At 45.3% G+C, this 21,442-nt stretch overlaps 3 protein-coding genes across 12 annotated transcripts in view; 1 reads left to right on the top strand and 2 right to left on the bottom strand.

Annotated features, from left to right (window-relative positions):
* Positions 1 to 5,531, bottom strand: part of MAD1L1 (mitotic arrest deficient 1 like 1) — a 493,546-nt gene extending 488,015 nt beyond the window's left edge. For 5 of the 7 annotated variants that reach the window (XM_067550856.1, XM_067550860.1, XM_067550861.1 and 2 more), the window contains exons 1-3: positions 5,470 to 5,528; positions 2,458 to 2,620; positions 919 to 1,059 (exon numbers count right to left, since the gene is read on the bottom strand). In XM_067550856.1, coding sequence (XP_067406957.1) covers positions 919 to 1,059; positions 2,458 to 2,607 — 291 coding nt within the window. In that variant the 5' untranslated portion in view covers positions 2,608 to 2,620; positions 5,470 to 5,528. Of the gene's footprint in view, positions 1 to 918; positions 1,060 to 2,457; positions 2,621 to 3,617; positions 3,660 to 5,469 lie in introns of all 7 variants that reach the window. The other 2 variants (XM_067550857.1, XM_067550858.1) reach the window with 2 other exon arrangements.
* Positions 5,532 to 7,456: 1,925 nt separating this feature from the next.
* On the bottom strand, positions 7,457 to 10,808 carry MRM2 (mitochondrial rRNA methyltransferase 2). Its single transcript, XM_067550855.1, is given in 4 exon segments — positions 7,457 to 8,039; positions 8,042 to 8,455; positions 9,438 to 9,727; positions 10,699 to 10,808. Coding segments are annotated over 4 exon segments (738 nt in total). The 5' UTR covers positions 10,707 to 10,808; the 3' UTR covers positions 7,457 to 8,013.
* A 70-nt stretch (positions 10,809 to 10,878) lies between these two features.
* On the top strand, positions 10,879 to 17,110 carry NUDT1 (nudix hydrolase 1). 4 transcript variants are annotated; one of them, XM_067550853.1, is made up of 4 exons: positions 10,879 to 11,019; positions 11,528 to 11,688; positions 16,206 to 16,351; positions 16,805 to 17,110. In XM_067550853.1, exons 2-4 carry the CDS (start codon positions 11,537 to 11,539, stop codon positions 16,975 to 16,977), a joined length of 471 nt encoding a protein of 156 aa, XP_067406954.1. In that variant the 5' UTR covers positions 10,879 to 11,019; positions 11,528 to 11,536; the 3' UTR covers positions 16,978 to 17,110. The 4 variants fall into 4 exon arrangements, with proteins under 4 accessions (XP_067406954.1, XP_067406955.1, XP_067406953.1 ...); XM_067550854.1 differs by lacking the exon at positions 10,879 to 11,019 and adding an exon at positions 11,033 to 11,057; XM_067550852.1 differs by lacking the exon at positions 10,879 to 11,019 and adding an exon at positions 11,071 to 11,130.
* Positions 17,111 to 21,442: the final 4,332 nt, after the last annotated feature.

Genomic DNA, 21,442 nt, shown 5'->3' with positions numbered 1-21,442 from the left:
ACTCTGACAGCACTTCACATAACATTTCAAGTTCATTTCTAACTCAAATTGATTAGCACTTATTGAAAAATGTAAAGCAAATTGCTCTGCTAATCAAAGTAAATCAGGCCACAGATTTACATTCTAAGCAAGGATTATGCAAAGCTGCACAAGATTCCTGAAACCTTTATCCACATGACTCATGCAACACCAAATTTAAGCAGGGTAATTACCACACTGCTGGATTAGTACTGTTCCCTTTTTGTACCAGTATTTTATGGAGTTTCTGTGACTGACTCAGCTAGATTCAGGTTTGAACTGTTTTTGGCTTAATCCCAAGATCACCTGACTTGAGGCAGAACTAGAAATTTACTCAGTGACCCACCATTTCACAGCTACAGAGTAAATCTGTCTCCCAGCATCCTTATGATATTTTGCCAGATTGATTTTTTTTCTTTTTAGCAGCTGAACTTTGAAGAGATGCTAAGAGCTTTATAGGATGAAAAAGCCCACTAATTCTGCTGCTTCTTTCAGCGACATAGCTAAGCAAACACATTTGGGCATACAACCAGAAGGCAACGAAAGCTATTAGTCACTGACTAGAGCTCAGCGTCTTATCGGTGCAGCTTCTCTTGTATGGCAGTCGCATGACTGGTGTTGTTATCATTCCAGTTCATTTACAGTCAAACATACTAAATGGTTGCAATTGTGCCAAAAGAAGTTTAAATACTTCTGGAAGAAACAAGGTTTAACATGGCAGACCTGAATCTCCTTTTGTTATATGCTGATGAGCAACAGAGTGCTAAATAAATAAATGTATAGACTATCCAGTGGTCAGATCAGTATCAGACTATTTATCAACCATGCAACAAAGTTTTAATGATCTCAAATGCTCTGACTGGATCTTTGGCTGTCAAACAGCACGAATGCTATACCTACCTCGTAGCTCCTGGCATTAGTATTAGCTGCCTTCTCCAGTTCAATGCGAGCTCTTTTGTGGCTCAGTTCCATCTGCATCTTCTCACGTTCCATTTGCAGGAGCTGAGACTTGGATCGGATCTGCCCAGCTTGTTCCACCAGCTGATTGGTTTCCATGGGAAGAGTGACATAAAAACACACAATCAGCAGAACAGCAATATTTTGCCTTTCTACAATGCCCTCCAACTTTGGCTTTCAAATTACTTTACAAACCTTGATATATTTAACCTCTTACATGGGTTAAATCTTACATGGGTCTTACATGGGTTAAATATCATCATCATACCCATTTAGCAGATGGGGAAACTGAGGAACAAAAGTTACCGTCACAAGGTCACACAGTGAGTCAATGATAGCTGGAAATGGGAGTATGCGTGAATTTTGGTGTCTTGACTCCAAATTTCCCACACCAATCATTAGAGAAGCTCTCTTCTAGAATACATTTGCCACACACAAAACTAAAAAGATTCCAATTACAGATTTCTTTGGCCTTCTCAAAGAAGAAACAGAACCTAACCAAGGATCAGAGATCAGGCCCTATGCCTACATTTCGGAAACTAAGTGCTGAATGAAGTAGCAGGTTTTTCCACTGCAATTAGACATACCTGGTACAACCTAATTTTTATATATGAATGCATTTTTTGTGTAAAACTACTGCCAGGACTCCTGTGCAACGTAGCAGCACTGACGGAACTAACAAAGCACTTTGTCTTTATGAAATTGAATATGAATATATTGAATATTTCCTCCATGCAATGGAAATTAAAATAAAGACGGCAAACCCTTACTTTACACTCAGACATAATAATATAATAAATAATTATAATAATTAATATATTATAGATATATAATAAAGCTACAGAACACAAGAACTTTAAGGGAGAGTTGTCTAAGATATCTTAGGTACTGCTGACGTGCCTATCACCATAGTATCCATGAAGAGCAGTTTAGTAAATTAAACATTTACATTTCCAAGGCTACAATTCTGGTCCAGATCGAGGTCCTCAATGGAATGAGTTTGGTGATCTCAATTCAGTCCTCAGAGACAGAGTCAATATCATAAACACACCACAGAGAGTTTAGCCCAGTTGACCGTATGTTTTCAAGAGAGAATGAGGCAAGACAGGAAAAATTGTCCATCACCCCAAGTAAACCATCAATTAAGCTCAGTGGTGGGGCAGGATGAAAGGAAATCACAATACAGCTGCATGAGTTGGCTTTCAGATAAGTTAAAGGGGGAGAATACAAGGGAGCCCCGAATATTAACCAGGGACAAAGAGTCAGGTCCATAACTTTTTTTTTTTTTTTTTTTTTTTAAAGAAAGGATTTAAGAGTTATTTTAGGTGCAAATTATCGCCATCGACAGTGGAGGGATAGCAATGTCAGAAGAGACAGCCCACATCTCCTAACTGAACAAATTCCCATGCCTAAAATCAAATGAAATCTAAACCCTTGACTGTACTGGATACTGCAGCTGTCCATGAGCCAGGGATGTCTCACCTGCACCCTCTGCTGGTACTGCATATGCAAAGTATTCTGAGATGATCCTGGTGTAGCTGGACCAAATGACCCCTCCACATGCTGCGAAATGAAGTTGTTGAGCGATCTCAGGGTGGAGATCACAGTTGTATTATCCTCCAGGCCCTCCATGGTGAGCTCTCTGCTGTAAACATATACACACACAAAGCCAAAAGTGAAACATCCAGGGCATCTTACAGCCTATTTACTGCCGTAGCTCAGGAAAAGCATATCCCTTTCTTGGAGTCACTCTGGAGTCCAAGTTCTTCCCACATACAGCATGCAAAACCAAAACTGTCAGCTGCAGCTGATAGTCACTGCCAGAATCCTTGATGACTCTGAAAGCACTACAGGGAGAAAGGTCACAGCCCTGCAACTTCAGCTCAGGCACCACTGCAAAAACATCTCCCTCCACATCTTAGTTCTCAGCCTGAGTTTGTAAGCTTTACTTCAATGTCTTTCCTCAGAATCTCAACCCAGTATTATTCAAGGTTGCCACAAGCTCTGCGAGATTCAAAACTCTCCTTTTATTTAATCAGTACTGAGTTAAGGGTCTTCATTTGTGTACCTTCACCTTTCCCTTCACTTGAGGTGACCTGCTGATCAATCACAGCATCTATTTACACAAATATTCAACCTACACAACAAGGAATTAGGACAGGAATTAGTTTCTGGAGGTCAGGTGACAAGGAAACTTGCAGTATGGAACTTAGGCAAACAGAAAGTGTTCTGACTCTTCCTCTCACATATTTTAACTACAGACAGAGCAAAGAGGAAGCGTATGATTTGGATCCAGATTAGTGGTAAAATTAATCACCTAAATTACTTAGAAGACCAAGTCCCATTTTCAGAAGGGATTTAGGAGCCTAACTCTCATTGACTCATCTAGATAGGCTCTCAAGTCACTTTTGTAAATGGATTTGGGATCCTAAATCACTTAGGCAATCTTGAAAATTTTACTCTAGTTCTAGGGTAAGGTTAAGTGTTCAAAAGCAGATCAGGGATGGAGTTCCAAAGTGCCCAAATCTTGCCAGCTGTTCTCACAAGACTTCAGCAGAGTCCAGAGTAGATCCAGAAAATGACCCTCTTTGGGACATGTGCCTAACACAGACCCAGAACTTCAGAAGTAGGTTCAGAACTACCAATTTTAATCCAAGTCCTCTTCCTTGATGTCACCCACCAACCTAAAAATTCAAAAGGATTTGTATTAGAGGTTCCAGTTTGGGCTAATTTTAGTTGAACACAACTGTCATTCCTTATATTTTAAAAAATATTTTATGTGGCGGGACAGGCAGGGGCAAAGAGATAAGAGAAAAAATGTGTCAGCTACAAATCAGCAAAATCCAGAGTAAACATGCTACATTTCTTTTAAAGTGCCACACACACTGCATAAAAATAAATTCAACTGAGCACATTTCCAAAAGACAATAAGGTTTCAACAAATAGAGAAAACAACAATATAAACAACCCAGACAAAATATATTTCACGCTCTTGATTTTATTGCCCTATAAAATAAAAACAAACTCACCCACAAAACACAAACAGAATACAAACTTCTTCAGCTTCCTCAACTTTTAGCAAATGCTTTGTACTTACAACCCAAAGAAGGTAAAATGAAACTAGTTAATCATAGGCACCAGAAGGCCAGCAGCTCACTATAATAGGGGTGGGGGTAGCAAAACAATGAAGTGCAGATAACAGGGATGATCTCTTGATGGGATTATTTTACTGGCCATTAGGCAGATGGCCTCTAGCACAGGTGTCACTACTCAGGCCTGAACCCTGCACAAAACAACTCTGGGTGGCACTGTAGTTTCCAAAGCATTCAGCATTGCCCTAGTTCTGCACCCACTAAAGCCAATGGGAGTCCAATGATTTCTATGGGAATGGAGTTAGGTGAGAGTGGAGCACTTTTTAAGATCCCACCCCATGTAAAAAATACTCAAGTTTACCAGTTTTCCAAAGTCCCACAGCTCTCATTCCTTGGGCAGCACCTGACATACCCCATTTAAGCAGAGAAAGGAATGCACTGAGGTACAGGTGAGGCCATAGACCCTGAGCACATCCCAGATGGGAAAGAAGCAGGGACATAAGGATAGATCATTAATGTTGCTGAGATTCTGATAATGTCCAGAGTGAAATTAAACCAGTGCTGGCCCTTAACTCCTACAGAACTTCTACCTGCTCCAGGCTTTCCAGGGCTCACTCCATGGGAGTAGCAGGCTCTACGGTGGCTGCAGTCCCCACACACTTGTGCATAAGCCTCATTCCCATGACTGCAAGGACTCGTATGGGAGAGAACTATGTAAAAGTGGGAGAAGTCAGAGCCCCCATGCTGCTGCCCCAGGGGGACGGGCACATCCATAGTGGGGCCCTGTGCTACTGTCCCAGTGGTTATGGGGTGAGGGGCAGGGCCTGTGTTACTGCCCCAGGAGTTAAAGGGCAGGGACGGGGCCCTGAGTACTGCCCCGGGGGAGAGGCAAGGCAGGGAGGGCTTCAGTGCCAGGGGGTGGATCCCTGTGCTACTGCCCCAGCGGGGGGAAAGAGGGTTCAGGAACAGGGCCTTGTGCTACAGGCTGGGGGGGGGGGAAGGTCAGTGTCAGGGCCCTGTACTACTGCCCTGGGGGGCTTGAGTTACGGGGAGCAGGGCCCTATGTTTCCACCCCCCGCGATACAGTTAAGGGGGCAGGGCCTCATGTTACCCCCCCCGGGGGGGGTTCAGTTGGGGGGGCGGGGCCCCCGTGTGACTGCCCCCGAGGAGGTACGTTGGTGTCGAGGAGCGGGGCCCTCTGCTGCTGCCTCGGGGGTTCAGTTGGGGGAGGCGGGGCCCCGTATGACTGCCCCCGAGGAGGTACGTTGGTGTCGGGGAGCGGGGCCCTCTGCTGCTGCCTCGGGGGTTCAGTTGGGGGAGGCGGGGCCCCGGGCTGCGGGGCGCAAGGGCTCGACCACTCTGGGGGCGGGGGTGGGGGGCGCGGCGCGCCTCTCACACTCACCCGCCGCTGCCGGCTCACTCGCTGCTCCTGCCTGCTTGGATCTCCCTCCTCCTAGTCCCCACCCAGTGCGGAGATCTCACGAGAACTCGTGCCCAGCTCCCGCGAGACCAGCTCCCCTTACCGTAATGCTGGGATTATACCTGCACCCTAACTGTAGCTCCGCTCTCCTATTACCGCAATAGTGGGAGCAGGCGTGAAACACTTATTTCTCTACAGCGGTATAGTAGACCAGTCAGCGTCCTGGCACCGTTGTAAAGAGCGGAGATCTACCACTTTTTTGCGGAGAGGAAGGACACTTTTGTGATCCAGACCCTGGACCGGGACTCAGGACCCTGGGTTCCAGTCTTAGCTCTGCCAGATTTCCTGTATGACCTTGCTCCCTCTGTGCTTCAGTATATTTCCTTTCTCCCTTCCTTTGTCTGTCTTGTCTATTTAGAGTGTCTCTCACTCACTATGTATACCTACAGGGTATACTACCACAACGGGACCTGGACTTCTTTTAGGGCCTCTGAGCTCTGCTGCAGTACCGATGTTTAGCAATAATAGTTAATCTACTAGAAAACACCCTGCTTTACAGAAAAGGCATGAGGCCCCACCACAAATGATCACCCCTCCTCCAACTAAGGAGGCACCACACAACAGGAATTGCACCTCTAACATGCTGCAGGGAGAGCACGTAACCCACCCGGTCTACCCACATCTTCACAACTTCTGACCACAGTGACAACGCCTAGATTCCATCCTTTGAATCTTGCAGATCTGCCACCGGATTGGATGAGGACACCTGCAAGGATCCTTTGCCTGCCACTTCTTCACAGACAGAAGCATCAGGAGGGCTCCTAGGAAGATACAGACCAGAGCCCACCTAGGGGCAACTAGACCTGATCGGATTCTGTCCTCTGCTGAGCACTTTTTATTTGCTACCTTCCTAAAAGAGATGATCTTAGAAAATTAGCAAAGTTCTAACTTGGGCAATGACTCTAGTAGCAATATAACTGTGCATGCACTGGATTTGCACTCATATCAGTGAGCAGCCTTGGTGTTGGCAGGAGTAGGAGAATATTCCCCAGGTGCACTGTGGGCACTGGAAAATGAAGAGACCCAAGGGGAATGAAGAGCCATGTCCCTTTTTAAGATCCTGTTGTTGTCCCTCAGCAAGTAGATAAAGAATTATTGAATTTTCACTCCCACTTTCCTTCCTCACTCTTTTATGGTATGCAATTGCATCTTTGCCCTCCTCTGTCTAGAACTGATGGATACAAGGCTTGGAAACTCAGCAATTCACACTCCAATCTTCTCTCTTCAGCAGCAGCACTAAGGATGCTCACTGTTAGCTTCAGCCATTCACACCCTTATCCTATTGTAGAGGAAGAGGGTGCAGTTTAATCAAACCAAATGTTTAAACAGAAATCCAAGATAAATCATAGTAAGTGTGTACTGTGTAAACCTTCTTATGTTGCTAATTTGGGATTCCAGCTATGCTTCCACTATGCCCACAAGTGACTCTGACCAGCTCTTTCTTGAGGCTGCATGAAAATGCCCCAAGCACTCTGCTTTCCATGAGCTCAAGTGACCTTGGGGCTCAGCAGTCTAGAATTGTAATTGCAGGGAAAGACCTGCTCAGGGCAGGGCTGCAGCATGCCAAGAGAAAACACACTCTTTGGGGTATTTAGCTACTAACTAAGCTCTAACAGGACTCAACTTGAGCATATGCAAACTGATTTTTCAGAGGTTTGAAACTTGGTCAAATGTGGTTGGATTTTCCTGAGGACAAAAAAGGCACATCCCTGTCAAAAAGGCCACTCCTCTTCCACATTTCAAGGCCCTGCTCCAAACAGGAGGGGCAACAGACCTTCTCAATGAATAAGGCACCTGAAGTTTTTAATAGAGGCAAAATGTGTATTTTTCCTAGACTCTTTCTTAAAAACAGCTTGACCATTTTGGCTCAAGTTTTCTGGAAAACTTCAGCCTGAGGCAGACAGCTCGCATGGAAAATTTCAGCCCAACTGATTATCAGGCAAAGAGTGCACTAATAAATTGCAACAATCTTTTAGGAAAAATGCAGAAGAAATAAAACTGACTTTTAGTTCTCTTTTCTTCACTCTCATTATGACAACCGCCTTTGTTTTCTTCAAAGTATGACTACAGAGATCACATTGCAATTTTAAATAAACATACACATGTAAACTAATCTATAACTAGTGTTTTATTTTTGTAACCATCACCCACAGACAGGTTTTATACCATTCCCAACAGCTTCTTCCCCAGGTGGGGAGTTAGACGGGATGTCCTTACTTGCATAATTAGATTGTAAACTCAGTGGGGCAGCAACCTTGTTTTATTTTGTATCTGTAAAGCATGAGGAACACCTATCATGTTATATAAATGACGGATTTCACCAAATTAGGCTTAACAATAAAGCAATTCAATTTCAGAGTCTCAATGGTGGGACTTTTTTTTTTTTTTTTTTTTTTTTAAAGTATACCCAAATCAAGGTATCTAGTCAGTGACTGACAACTCCTGCAATATGGACAGACACAATTATCAATGTTTCTGATATTTCACTCCACCCTGTACAGTTTTGCCAAGAAATAAGTCTCCGCAGACTCTTTCCGGCTGGACTGAGGCTTTATAGTTCTCACATCCTGGAAGTGCTCCATTAGTCTGTTTTTGAGGAGACTGGCTTCCCGCCCATTCCAGAATTTACAGAGGATGGTTCCCCTTGGCCGCAAGATACTTTGGGACAGTTCCAAAAGAGACAAGCACAAGTTAATCAGCTTCTGATGATCTAGCTCTCGGATCCCTGTGGCATTAGGTGCCATGTCGCTCAAAATAACATCTGCCTTCTCTGTAGGGAGTAGCTCCTGGATCTTCTTAAGCGTGACTGGATCTGTAATATCAGTATTGGCCAGGAAGACTGCTCCTTCCAGAGGGGAAATTTGAAGAAGGTCAACTCCAAGGACAAAACCAACAGGGGCATTGGGATCTAAAGGAAACAAAGAGTTAATGCAAGACACCTCCCTCCTCCAAATTAATCATTCTTATTACAAGAGCAGCTAACAATTCGAGTCATATTCATGAGTTTCCCCAGAGTTCAATACACAAACCTACATCACACATCGACAAAAGTGCTGTCTAACCTTCCTATAATCAGAATGCTCATCTGTTATGCTCATCTCAACTTAGTTATTTTTAGCAAGCTTGGAACAAGCAAATTTTTTTTTTTTTTTTTTTAAAGCAAAGCTTTCTTTAAAGATCGATATTCCAGAAAGCCTCTTCATCCATCTCTACCCAGTGTATCAACAGTAGGGCTGTGCTGGAGTCAACCTATAACAACAATACGTTGCCCTATTATATAGCACCTTACAAACATTAATTAATTAAAACACAAAACCCCTAGGAGGTCAATGCTACCACAATTTTTCAGAAAGGCAAACTGAGATACAGAGAAGTTGTTTCTTGCCTCAGAAGTTGTTTCTTACCCATTAAGGGGCTGCTCTGGGAGAAGTGGATTTATTACAGCGATCGAACAACCCCTTCCATCGCTTTATTAAGTATCTACACTACAGCTTGTTTCTATGTGTAGACATATCCTAAGGTAGTGGCAGAGATGGGACAGACCCCTCTTCCCCCACACCCATCCCTTTTCTTTAGCCTTTATATAATACCCCATAGAGTAGTTCAATGTAAGTGCTTTAGCCACTTCTGCAATACATCAGCTATCTCCTTCTAGGTACTCCCTAAAGATGGCTTCTCCACCCCATAGGAACTGCTCCTCTTTATTACCATGATGGCTACAAAAAATCCTACATGCTTTAAGCTTTATACAGTTATTAATGATTGTGCTGAATGTAAGCACACATCAAAGTTCAGCTTTCCTTAAATCTATTAGTAGAGGAGACTCCCCACAGATTTCCGACTGAGTCAGCACTGTCTAGTTCTTCTTCTGGATAAGCATATGAACTCACCCACATCCAAAGCATTGACTCGCTGTACAGCAACTTGACTCCAAGCTCCAGGAGCTGCTCCACAGTCTATCACAGAGAGCCCTGGACGAAGAACCTGATGTTTGTCATCTATCTCCAGCAGTTTGAAGGCGCTCCGGCAACGATAATTATGCTGTTTTCTTGCCTTCACAAATGGATCCTTCAGATGCCGCTCCAGCCAGAGGTGCTCTGCCCCTGTTTTGCTCTTCAGACATCCTGCTGCAGTGTGGATCCTTTGGCACTGAAGTGAAGTGCTCACCAACCTCTGATAACTATAAAAAAGCAAGGTAAGGTAATCTGTTTCTGCATAACCACTGTGCACTTGACAACGATAGGTCTCTAAAGTAACAGACTCCAATTGTAACCTCTTTCCTTCCAATCAATCACTAGCCTCTTCTCCAGATGGGACTCCTGAAATTTACTGTCTCATTTTAGAGACTACTGGGCACCTGAAGTTGATAATTATAACTCTTTGTTGTTTGTATTGTGGTAGCACCCAGGAGTCCCAATTATGGATCAGGATCCTATTCTGTGATGGCACTGTACAAACACAGAACAAAAGGATGGTCCCGGCCCCCAAAAGAACTCAGCATTTATAGTGAGATTTTCGTATGCTAAGAATAGTTTATCAACATTATCCAATCCTCAGAACAACTCTGCAAGATAGATATTGAACACCACGACCATCTCACAGCAATCTGATAGCCTATGTGAAGCTCCATGGTGCTTCTCGGTCCAGTTTCTAGGGAATAGGTGTCTACTTTGCAACACACCCCATCACTGTTAGTACTACTGGGCACCTTTGTTGCTAGTGTCGAAGGCACTAAGGAACAAATGAGTCTGGATGGCCCTTTCTCGCCTTCAAGTAATTCTTCACACATCATGCAGGGACACTATACTGGAGCTGTTGCTTGGATAAAGAGAGGCATTCAGTCACCACAGCTGTCATCAAGGACCCTCACCCCCAGGGCCGTATTATCCATTAGGCACAACGGGCGCAGTGCCTAGGGCCTACGAAACTTTCAGGGCCTATGAAAACAAATTTTTATATATCATTTTTTATTTTTATTTAAAAAACTATTTATTAATAGCTTAAAATCAAATCAGTTATTTGGGGGGGGGGGGGGGGGGGGGGGCTCGTCTACACATACAGCACTAAATCCCCAAAGAAAGAAGGTTAGGTGGCATTGCTCCGTCTAAAGCCCCATTTCCCACTAGCAGATGTAGCCGGACCGCTCCTCACCGGATCATGGCCCCGGCCAGCTCCCGCTCTCTGCTCTCCGAGCTCTCCCGGCCCAGAAACACGCTCGGCGCCGCGACTTCCGCGGCCGCCCTGGGACAGCGCTGGGGAGGCGAGGCCCGGCCGGGCGGAGACGGGGGAGCGGAGCGGGGACTAGGGGGGGAACGCGGCTTTCCAGCTCTGCCAGGGCGCCGCCGCCTCTCTCGTGAGCTGGGCCCGGGCTCCCGCCAGGCGGCGACTCCTGTTTCCCAGTCGGGCCGTTTTCACTGAAGCAACCGGCGGTGCTGGGCAGCCCGCGCCCTCTCCCCGTGCGGCCGGGGCCGGGTTAGTGATGGGGGAGGTCTCGGAGCCGGCCGGGGCTGGTTAGTGCGGGGCGGGGCGGGGCGGGGCGGGGCGAGCCGGATTAGCGAGTGGGGGCGAAGCGGGCCGGCCCAGGTGAGTGATAAGGGGGGGAGCGGGCCAGGCCCGGCCGGCTCAACGATGGGGCCGTCGGGCCGAGGCCAGGTTACTGATGGGGGGAAGGATTGGCCAGGCCGGCTCGGGTCAGCGAGGGGGGCCAGGTTAGTGATGGGGGAAGGGCGGAGCCTGGCCGGCCCAGGTTAGTGATGGGAGGGGGGCCGGGCCGGGCGCTGCGAGGTCAGTGAGGGGAAGCGGGGCCGTGCTGAAGGTGGGGGTGGGTTGGCTTTAATCAGCAGCCTCTGGGGCTAAGCCGAGCGGAGCAGCACAGCCTAGCGGCTGGAGCCCCTTCCCCTCACTCTGCGTGCCCCGCGGTGTCTGAGCCCGCCCGCCCAGGGGTGCCTGGTTCAGACCCGCCTGTCTCCCCTGTGCCCAGACCGGAGCGATGTTCACCTGCAAGCTCTTCACGCTGGTGCTGGTGCTGCAGCCCCAGCGGGTGCTGCTGGGCATGAAGAAACGTGGATTCGGGGCTGGGCGGTGGAACGGCTTCGGAGGCAAAGTGCAGGCGGGGGAGACCATCGAGGAAGCGGCCCGCAGGTGAGAGGGGCGGGGGCTGCATGGCCAGAGCTCTGGGGGTGTGGGAGGCAGGAGCTGCCTTGGGCTGTGCTGGGTGATTGTGTTCAGTAAGGGCTCAAAGGAAGAGTACCAGCTCCTGAGTCACCAGTACTGCCTTCCTGCGGCGCTTGAGACTATGTCCAATTATTGATTGAACCAGCCCCCTCCTATTTATTTTATGAGATCTGTTGGGACTGCGGCAGAAAATCACATGGCAGATCACCCCTAAAATCAGTAATTTCATACGCAATAATTTCATATACGAGTTCTGCTGACATACGACCAGGCCTCCAGGCCCTTTCCCAACTGCCTGAATTTCCCTTCAGAATGCCAGGGAGTTCAGCATTGCTACAGTAAATCTCTGGCTCTGTCACATTGGCTACCTCTGCTTATTTCTGGGTAAGCCAAAGGTCCCTTCTGCACAGAGTAGTTTACTTTGCAGAGAACTGGCCCCTCACAGCATTATGTTGGCTGCGTTTTATGGAATAGCCTTTCAGATAAGTTACTGCCTGTGTATGGAGGGAGGGAGATGAGCCTCCTTTCTTGAGTCTGCTCTTGGTTTGTTAGGCTCTTGCTGTGGCTGAAAATAGGGTAGATGTGATGCTTTGAATAGTTTAGCATTTATAAAGAAGTACTTGTAAAGTTCTCAAAGCACTGCACGCACTAAGCCGCACACCAGCATTGAGGTTCTAAAGTTACTGGAACAACACATGGTATTTCACAGGTGTACACTGGCACCATCTTGCAGGGCTCGTCTACACATACAGCACTGCAGCTGCACTGATGCAGCACATCTAGTGAAGATGCTCTATGCTGGCGGCATAATAAAACTACCTCCATGAGCAGCGGTAGCTATGTTGGCGGGAGAAGCCGCACCAACATAGCGCTGTCTACACTGGCGCTTATGTCAGTGTGACTTATGTCACTCAAGGGGTCGCTTATTCACACCCTTGAGTGAGAGAAACTATACTGACATAAGTGGTAGTGTAGACATAGCCTTAGAAGCTGTTGCTTTAACATGTAAGAGTTTTTAGCCATATTTGCAATGTTTCAGCTACCTGAGGCAGTGTGGTCAGCACACTCACAAGGGATGTTGCTCTGGAGTCTGGGCCCTGGTCTACACTTACCTGGCAATTCGGCGGCAGTCGACGGGAGTTATGCAAACTACGCAGAGTAGCTTGCGTAACTCCCGTCGACTGCTGTGCTTCTCTTCTGCGTGCTGTCTTCACTGCACTGCGCCGAGGGGAACCGCGTTCACATCAACACAGCGCTACATTACTTGAGGGGGTGGTTTTACTCAGTCGACTTCATGATCGATTGAGCGGGTCTACACTGACCACTCAATCAATCCAGAAAGATCAATCTGGCGGCAGCGGCTTTGCCGCCATCAGTATAGAAATACCCTGGATTGTGTGTGTAGCAGTTGGAGCTGGAGCCCTCTTGCGGCAGCTCATCAGAGCCGACAGCAGCATCACTGGGGAACTACCTCAGCCACCAATTGCAGTAGCCTGTTGGATCTGGCTCTCTCCCCTGGGATTGTGATGGCATCCATTCCTGGGTAGGGCTTAGCATACATAATGACTAAATGTTAATCTGAGACATGTATCAAATTATGTTTCTTGCTTCAACAGAAGAGTTTCTGTAACTCACTGGATACACAGAATCCCCTAGAGCTGAGGTTTTCAAACTGTGGTACACAAGCTTTCCCCCGGGGGTACGTGAGAAAAATCCTGTAATGGCAGCCAAGGCATTGTGTTATCCCGTACAGACCTTTTTCGACTGTTCTCATAGGTATATTATGACCCTATCTCAGATCCGGCTATGTGGTACACTACATTATTTGGAAAGGGGTACGCAGCCTAAAAAGTTTGAAAACTCCTGCCCTAGAGCATCCAAATGCCCACCGTTGTTCACCATGTCACATCATTTTATTAAGGGAACATTCAACTGGTTCATTATTTCTAATTTAATTTATTACCTATTATGTTTCCAGCCACTGTGTAGGGAACTGGACCATACAGAGATGTATCAAACTGCTTAGAAAACCACAGCAGTGTCACACCCAGCTGTCTTTTTATCACAGCCTCTTAAAATAAAGCTTTAAGATCTATTGCTGAGAAAATATCTATTTTAGGTAACACCATGTATTCCAGGAAGATGAACTAAAATTAGTCAAACCACTAAATCAGTGTGTAACTCTAAAAAATGGGATCGATCACATTGATGCCAGAGAGTGATTGATCCCTTACAGAGGGCTTCCATTAGATTTAACTGCAGAGTTACTGCCCTCCCAAAAAATGTTTAAAAATTTTAAAAAATCCAACTGCACATTCATTTTAAAGCCAGGACTAACTTTAATTAAATACCACATCTGAATATATACTGGCTTTCAAAATATTAGTTATTGCTGTACATTGGAAGAGCCATGCACTAATCTCACAGTTCCACCCCATACCCAGTCTGCTAGGGACAGGCAAAAAATTGCCCAAAGTGCATTCATGTAAATAAAGTAGTTGATCTATTTATTTTTCCAAGTGGCCCAAGCCCTGTGTGATGAAGTGGGGAACTGGCTGGCTGGCAACTTCAGAGAAGACATAGGATTTTAAGTGTATCCTCTAGTCTCTCATATGCTAAGTAAGCTTTCACTTAGTGCGTACACAGAAAGTTCACTTTAGTCACTGCTTTTTCATAAGGGCTGACATATTATTTACACAGGTCCAAATAAGAGATAAAATATTTGATCTCAGATGGATTGTGATGATATCCTGCATCAGTATTGGAACGAAGCCCACCAGTTCCTTCCTCTGAACATAGTTTGATACAGGTTTTTGTAATAGCACTCCAGATCTACAAATGAAAGCGGTTACTTATTTGACCAGTAAAATACTGCTGAAGTTTCATACTATCTGAATTAAAGGGTGAGCCAGATCAATACTTAAATGGGAGACCTTTTGTGGCACCTAGGTGTGCATTGGAAGCAGTGATGGCAAGTCAAATTAGTAACACTCTCTTCTCTGGGTCATTGCCATGGGTCCCAGCACGGTGTTTTCAGGTGAGATGTAAACCTAAGGTCCTGGTTATTTGTGCTCATCAGAGGAGAACTTGATACTTTTCATAACAATAGATGTACTAACCCAACAGTTCTGGACAAATTTCAGTTTTGATCATTATATCCTATCTTCCAAAATCCTCCCTACATTTCAGCTGGATATGGTTTTGATTTCCTGTCTTGAAACATTACCTAGTGCAGTGTTTCTCAATTGGTGTTCCGTGGAACCCAATTTCAGGGTTCTGTGAAAAATTGAAATCGCGCTGCCGAAAACAGCCGACAGCACACGCCGCCGAAAAGGGGAAGATGTCCCGGATTTTTCAGCGGAGGGTATCGCATGGCCCCGCAGAAGTTAAAAAGGGTTCCGCGGCCAAATTTAATTGAGAAACACTGACCTAGTGTGTTGTGCCATTAAACAACAGTTTCATTTAGCCTCAGCAGTAGCTGAATTTCACTGGTAAATGCAGACATCCCTATGTCTCCCACGTTCCTCACCAAAACGTCACAAGGCTTAACTAAATGGATGCTTGCAAAGCACTTTGAGCTGCCTTGGTGAAGGAGCCCATTGAGCCACTAAGAATTAAAAGTGAGACTGAGGTGAGAGGTGGTGAGAGTTTTCACCCAGCTCTAGCGTATCTTAAATCTGCCCATTGCAAGATGAGTAGCTAATCCATATGTCTGAATAATTTGATTTAGTACAAAAGTACAGAATTCAACAGCAACTGTAAAAGGCTAAACCTAATCTTTTGCTAACTCCTTTCTCCAGAATGTCTCCCAGGCCAGTTTTTATCATAACTTGAATTTTTCCTATAGAAAGTATATATGACTTTTGTAATAAGCCTGCTTCTGGCAATAGGCATTAGGCTTGTCTTATATCCACTGTTTTCTACTCACAGGATGCCATTTTCTTCCTTGTAGTTTCTGGAATATGCCATCATTTTCAAAACAGCGAAAATCAAGAACAGAATATTTTAACAATTCCCTGCTTTGTGCATTTCATGATGCATCATTTAGAGCAAGGGCTAACGAGCCATTTGTAATCATTCTCATCTAACACAGATGCATGGCCCCAGCAGATTGCAGGTTCCAGCATGCTGTAGGCCATCTCAGTCCAAGTAAGCTAGCACTTTGGATCAAGCTGGAGCATTACTTGTGGGGATCTGTGCACTCTGCTCTGTTCTTACACTGGCAGGTACAGCGCCCACACTCCTGACAAGTTGCCCATTTGACCCTAAGCTGAGGAAGTTTTAGGCATTCCTGCTTTAAAGTTTCCTCCTTTCCTAGTTGTCAACTCCCCCCCCCCCCCCCATTTCTCTGTCCATGTTGGTGCAAAAGATGCAGGCTGTCTCTCTGCCTTCACCCCAGAGTGGTGTGCATGCAAACTTTGACTGTTGAGTTTGTGCTTTTCCCACTGCTCATTCTCATACCAAGATATCTGTCCCTCTTGCAGGGAGCTGCTGGAAGAGAGCGGACTGACAGTAGATAACTTACAGAAGATGGGTCAGATCACCTTTGAGTTTGTAGGTAACTCTGAACTCATGGAAGTCCACATTTTCCGCACAGACAGCTTTTATGGAGAGCCCACAGAAAGTGATGGTAAGTGCAGAGATCAAGTGGCAGCACAGAGGATTTGTTTGCCCGTTTCCTACTACTTAAAAGCATATGTTGAGAAAGGGTGATGCTGGTCCTATGCTTATATGGACCTTTCTGATGCACATTGAATTTGTCGTCTTCCCCACTCTCTCATTATTAGTTTTGGACTCTCAGCCCTCAGAAGGAGCTTCCTGCCTGTGTTTACTAGAAAGGGAGTAGTGGCTGCATAGGAATATGTTGTCTGAGCAACCTCATCAGCCCATTGCCTCCCTGTGTCCGGCTTCTTCCTCTGGACAATTTTCCCCTTCAATCACCCTGTAAGGAAAATAGCTAACTATGCTGACCTATGGATCAGAGTTATTGGAGGTGCTTCCCTTCTCTCCTAGGACACCCAGAATTGAAACATGACAGCAGTGAAATAAGTTTATTCAAACCTCTTTATTCTTCCTATTTTAGAAATGCAGCCACAGTGGTTTCAGCTGGATCAGGTGCCTTTCAGTCATATGTGGCCCGATGATGTCTACTGGTTTCCCCTACTGCTCCAAAAGAAATTGTTCCGTGGCTATTTTAAGTTCCAGGGGCTAGATACTATCCTGGAGTACACACTGAGACAGGTGGAGGAGGTATAGGGAACAGCAGCATTCCACCATCACCCAATGGAATAAATCACTCCCCATATTGGGCAAGGACCCATCTATTAAGTATGAACCTGCCATAGGTGTGGCCACTTTTTGCAATGTTCTCCTTTCTCAGCAGAGAAAACTTATCTACTGGATGGGTGGAGGAGAAAACAATGTTTTTTTTTCTTGAGGGAGAACAAACTACAGCATTTCTGGTGCTGGTGCAGTCCCAACATGTGGTGTGTTTCACTTATGGCTTAGTAACAACTTCAATAATTCAAGGGCATCCCTTCTCCGCTAACAGCTCAACACTCTGTTCCTTCTGTTTTTTACATTAAAACTACTAAAATGAATATGTCATGGTCTGTTTCATGTTCCAGGGAAGAGACAAGATGATCTCTGAAAGGCCCTTAAAAATAGGCCAGAAGCAGGAGACCTGCCCACAAGCAGCACAGAGAATGGAGCGCAATAGTTAACTTGCTTCACAGCCAACAGCCCGGGAACTAGTGCTCCCTATACTTCTCTTCCCCACGCATCTGTGCCAGAGGTTATTCCCCCCAGACTGGGACAGAGTGTAGCTTCCTCTTATTCAGGGCCAGCTGAGGCTTATCAGTGCTGCTGCAGCATTTTGGGGAGGCTGGACATGGAACCATGCCTGGCTCTAGTTTTCCTCTCAAAGTAGGAGGAGGTTGTAGCAATTGGTAAAATAAAGCAGGGTGGTTGTATAGCATTGCGTAGGCCCTCATTTCTCTTGGGAGCTCCTGCTGTGAACGTGAACTATTAATTTGCTGTTTAAATGGTTATTAATTATCCATCTCGCTTTTCATGCTGACAAGTGAAAATGTGCTATAACGCTCAGAACCTTCAGCAGGTGCTTCCTAATAGGTTTTCCCTCAGAAAAGGTGCAGATGAGCTGTACAGTGCTTGGGTCTGCTTCCCACGCAGCACACAGGGCATGGAGTTTAATCAGTCCATACCAGAAATAATAAAGCCACTCTTAACTTCTTATACAAGTTTTTTTTGTCTTACAAATACATATTTTTAAACACAGGTGGAGATAGAATCTTGGAATGTAATATAATCTGTAAACATTTCCAGTTTATCAGCTGTAGTAATAGTTCTCTAATTCCTGCAGTTTGATAAAGTGCTTCATACATACGACTATTTCAGCAAAGCAAAGATACAGGATTTTCCCAGGCAGGCAAAATTCACATCCTCCAAGCAAGCCTGCCTCTTTCTATCTCCCTCCAGCTGCTCTGAATGGTCTGTACTAGTCCTTCCTCATCCACGTGGCAAGCCATGGCTTGAAGGCAAAAGATAAAAAGTAAATGCTTTGTACCCCTGCCATTCATTCTGTATTACAACACTGAGTTATATATGGAGTCTTAGAACACCAAGCTCAGCTTCTTACACATGCAGAGGTCTGTGGCTGTCTCCACAGAGAGCGGCTTGAGGGTAAGTAAAAAGAAATAGGCTTGCACACGAGAACTGAACAGCTCAGCAGCTTGATAACAGGATCTAAAACCATTTGCTATTGCCATCGTGAACTGGATGAGTAGTGACATTAAGGTATTAACCAGATGATGGCTGCTTAATGGTTTCAGTGGAGATTCTGGTGGATCATTATCCATGCCATTCTCATCAAGGAGGCCAAAGACTGAACAGTCATGGAGATGGAATTATCATCTTAGTTCTCCTCCCCAACTCAGGGCCGTGGAGGAAACTTGCGCTACTGCTGCTGTCGCTGCCATCTTTGTCGTGTGAACTACAGTCCTCTCACATCGGTACCTTTCCCAGCACTGAATTTACACCTCTTAACTTTTATACAAAAAGCAATTTAGTCAGCCAATATTCCTTGGCTCTCTTTTGCCTCTGCTTCTATTGCAGAGACCAATATTTTGAATTCTGTCCTCACCTGAGCTGCTGTTTCATCTTTCAGTAAAGTCACAGTCCTGAACTTGTGCAGCTAGCCTGTTACAAATTCAGCAGTGACTTTCCTGGGTGATCAAAGAGCAAAAGCAGATGAACAAGAGGCGAGCAAGGCACTGTTTAAACATAATTATCTCATCAATAAGTCACAGGAGGAGGGGTGGGAGAGAGAAAGATACAAATAGCTGTTTCAAGTCTGATATTTTGGTAAGTTTCCCCATCTATAAGCCCTTCTGTGAATGTGGTCAGAGTGGTCACCACCTGTTGTCCCTTCCCCATTCGAAGCAGAAGTGACCATAGGAATGGCATTGCTATGTGGCAGTTTTGGGGGAAAAGGAGACCAATTTCTGTACTGAAGAGTCAGGTTTATGCTTATCTACAGACCTGGCTTCTTCAAGACATTCTGGTGCAGACACTGGCACTGAAAATGATAAGCCTGAATGCTAAAGTCACACCACAAATGGATGGAAGCCCCCATAGAGTCAATATGTGCAGAGAAAGCTTCCATTCAGTAAGGCACATTAACTCTTTGGTGATAGCCAAGACCTACTACTGCTGTTAGTTCTAACTGGCACACCTTGTTGAACTCATTTCCTGTTGTACTTAATATTAATTGAAACTAATTCCAGTCCATTGGAGAAAAATTTGGCAAGCTGCTCCCCCATCGGCTCTGGTGTTAGGAATTGCTTATTTAATGCATTATGTTTTGTTTTGTTTTCACTGCTTTAGTTTCTTAGTCTGATTATAGCATTGTGTATGGGGCACACAGAGAAGTGAAGTCAGTTTGACTTTTCTACCCTGCACTCTTCCACAGCGGAGAAGTTATAATAGACGCTGTCTCTGCAAACTGCATTGACCCCTAAACTAAGGAGAATACAGGTGCAGAAGTCCCTACTCTGCTGTTGGAAGTAGCCAGGCCATCACCCTTTGGACTTCAGACCAGAATGGCTAAGTCTATAACAATAAGGTTTCAAGTTAATGCTTGTATGAACCACAGTGTGAGGGGAAGGTGTTCCATAGAGAGCAGTAACCAGGGCAGTCCCCCAGGCCTGTATCAGGTATATCAACACTAGGCCTTCATTCGCTCAAAACCTAGTAGATGTTATTGAACTGCAGCCCTCAATGAAGCACTGTGTTCTCATCCCTATCTTCATACAGGGATTCAGGGGCTAGGACAAGGCACCTGTGCATGACTTGATGTATTCTCACTCAGAGCCACTCCAATTAAACATTTCTTTAAGATATGTCACTGTATAAATCTGATTATCCTACTGAATTCCACATGCAGAGCCTGTAAGGGCTCTGTTTAAAGAACAGCAATGAGCAGTTATCCTTTGGACCGCTAAATATTATCTAAATATTTAATATGAGCGTAAGAGTTTTTAGAAATAGCTGTTACATTTTCAGGGTTTTTATGACACTGAAAAGGGCAGTGTTTCTTTCTATTAGAGCCAACTCTTTGCTTTGCTGATAATCCGCCTCCGTCAGACAACTGATACGAGCAATGCATCTCCCCATTTGACTATATGGGAGATCCAAGCTTTTTCAAGACACTGTGCAGTATTTTCTTAGTTTGATTGTTTAATTTAACAGTAGGCAAACTACTCTGATTACCAAATAAAAAGACGGGGGGGGAGGGGGGGAGAGAGAGGCCACCAAGGGAGCTGGGGTTGACCACAACCAGTCAACATATTTTTAAAAGCATTGAGCCTGTCTGCACTAGTGTTTAAGAACATTAAAAGGGGTAAGCTAACATGTTTTTAAAACAACTTATCTTCCAAGTCTAAACAAGCTCAAATGGAGAAACGTTCCATGGCTACCTCTCGAGAGGGTGGTTCATTATTATACTGTACATACAGGTATGGATCCATGGTCTCAGCAAGTTGTTCTGGTTTGTGAATAGAATCTCTCCTGTATTGCTTTGTATTTTCTTCCGAAGAGTTCCCAGCACTTGTCTCAGGCACTTGCGTGGCAAGATAGATTAGTTGCAAGGGAACCATTTTGAGGAAGCGTTAGAAAGAGATAGCACCTAAGCTGCGAACACACAGCATAGTAAGCAGTGCTTTCTGTGTAAGACCTGTTTTTACACTCATCCCTTTTAGAATTTCAAGAGTCACAGCTCTCTAGGGCCCCAGCCCCAAGAAATTGACACACACAGGGTACGTCTACACTGAAATCACCGTGTAGATAACTAGATTAAACTAGCTCAGGTATGTCTATCTTGCTTGTGAGTAGGAGTGAAGCAAGAACAGCATGGGCTAGCCCCCCCCACGTAATTAACCCAGGGGTCAGGACACATTTGTACAGCCAGCGCTGAACTATGTGCTGCGCTAGCTTCACTGCTACCAATATCTGAATTAGCTAGAGAAAAGCAAGCTTGGATATGTCTACACCTGCTGTAGTCACATCTCATGATTGCAGTGTAGACACCCACAGTGTTTTATGTAGGATAATCTCATTTAGACCCTGTCCCACAATGGTGGTTTCTCAAAGATGGAAGGGCCCTGGCTGGCCCAGACACCAGAACACTGATTAGCTTGTTGAC

The sequence above is a fragment of the Emydura macquarii genome, unplaced genomic scaffold, assembly GCF_026122565.2.
Source record: "Emydura macquarii macquarii isolate MOO-44397 ecotype Brisbane River unplaced genomic scaffold, CSIRO-AGI_Emac_v2 contig_1348, whole genome shotgun sequence".
Lineage (NCBI taxonomy): Eukaryota > Metazoa > Chordata > Testudines > Chelidae > Emydura > Emydura macquarii.
The sequence above is the reverse complement of the archived record's forward strand: the minus strand, read 5'-3'. Positions and strand labels throughout refer to the sequence as shown.

What these genes read in the sequence shown, in the direction of transcription:
- NUDT1 (XM_067550853.1), top strand. Translation starts at nt 11,537, where the DNA reads ATGTTCACCTGCAAGCTCTTCACGCTGGTGCTGGTGCTGCAGCCCCAG. An exon ending in ATCGAGGAAGCGGCCCGCAG is followed by an intron (nt 11,689 to 16,205) that starts GTGAGAGGGGCG and finishes TCCCTCTTGCAG; the next exon opens with GGAGCTGCTGGAAGAGAGCG. An exon ending in AGAGCCCACAGAAAGTGATG is followed by an intron (nt 16,352 to 16,804) that starts GTAAGTGCAGAG and finishes TTCCTATTTTAG; the next exon opens with AAATGCAGCCACAGTGGTTT.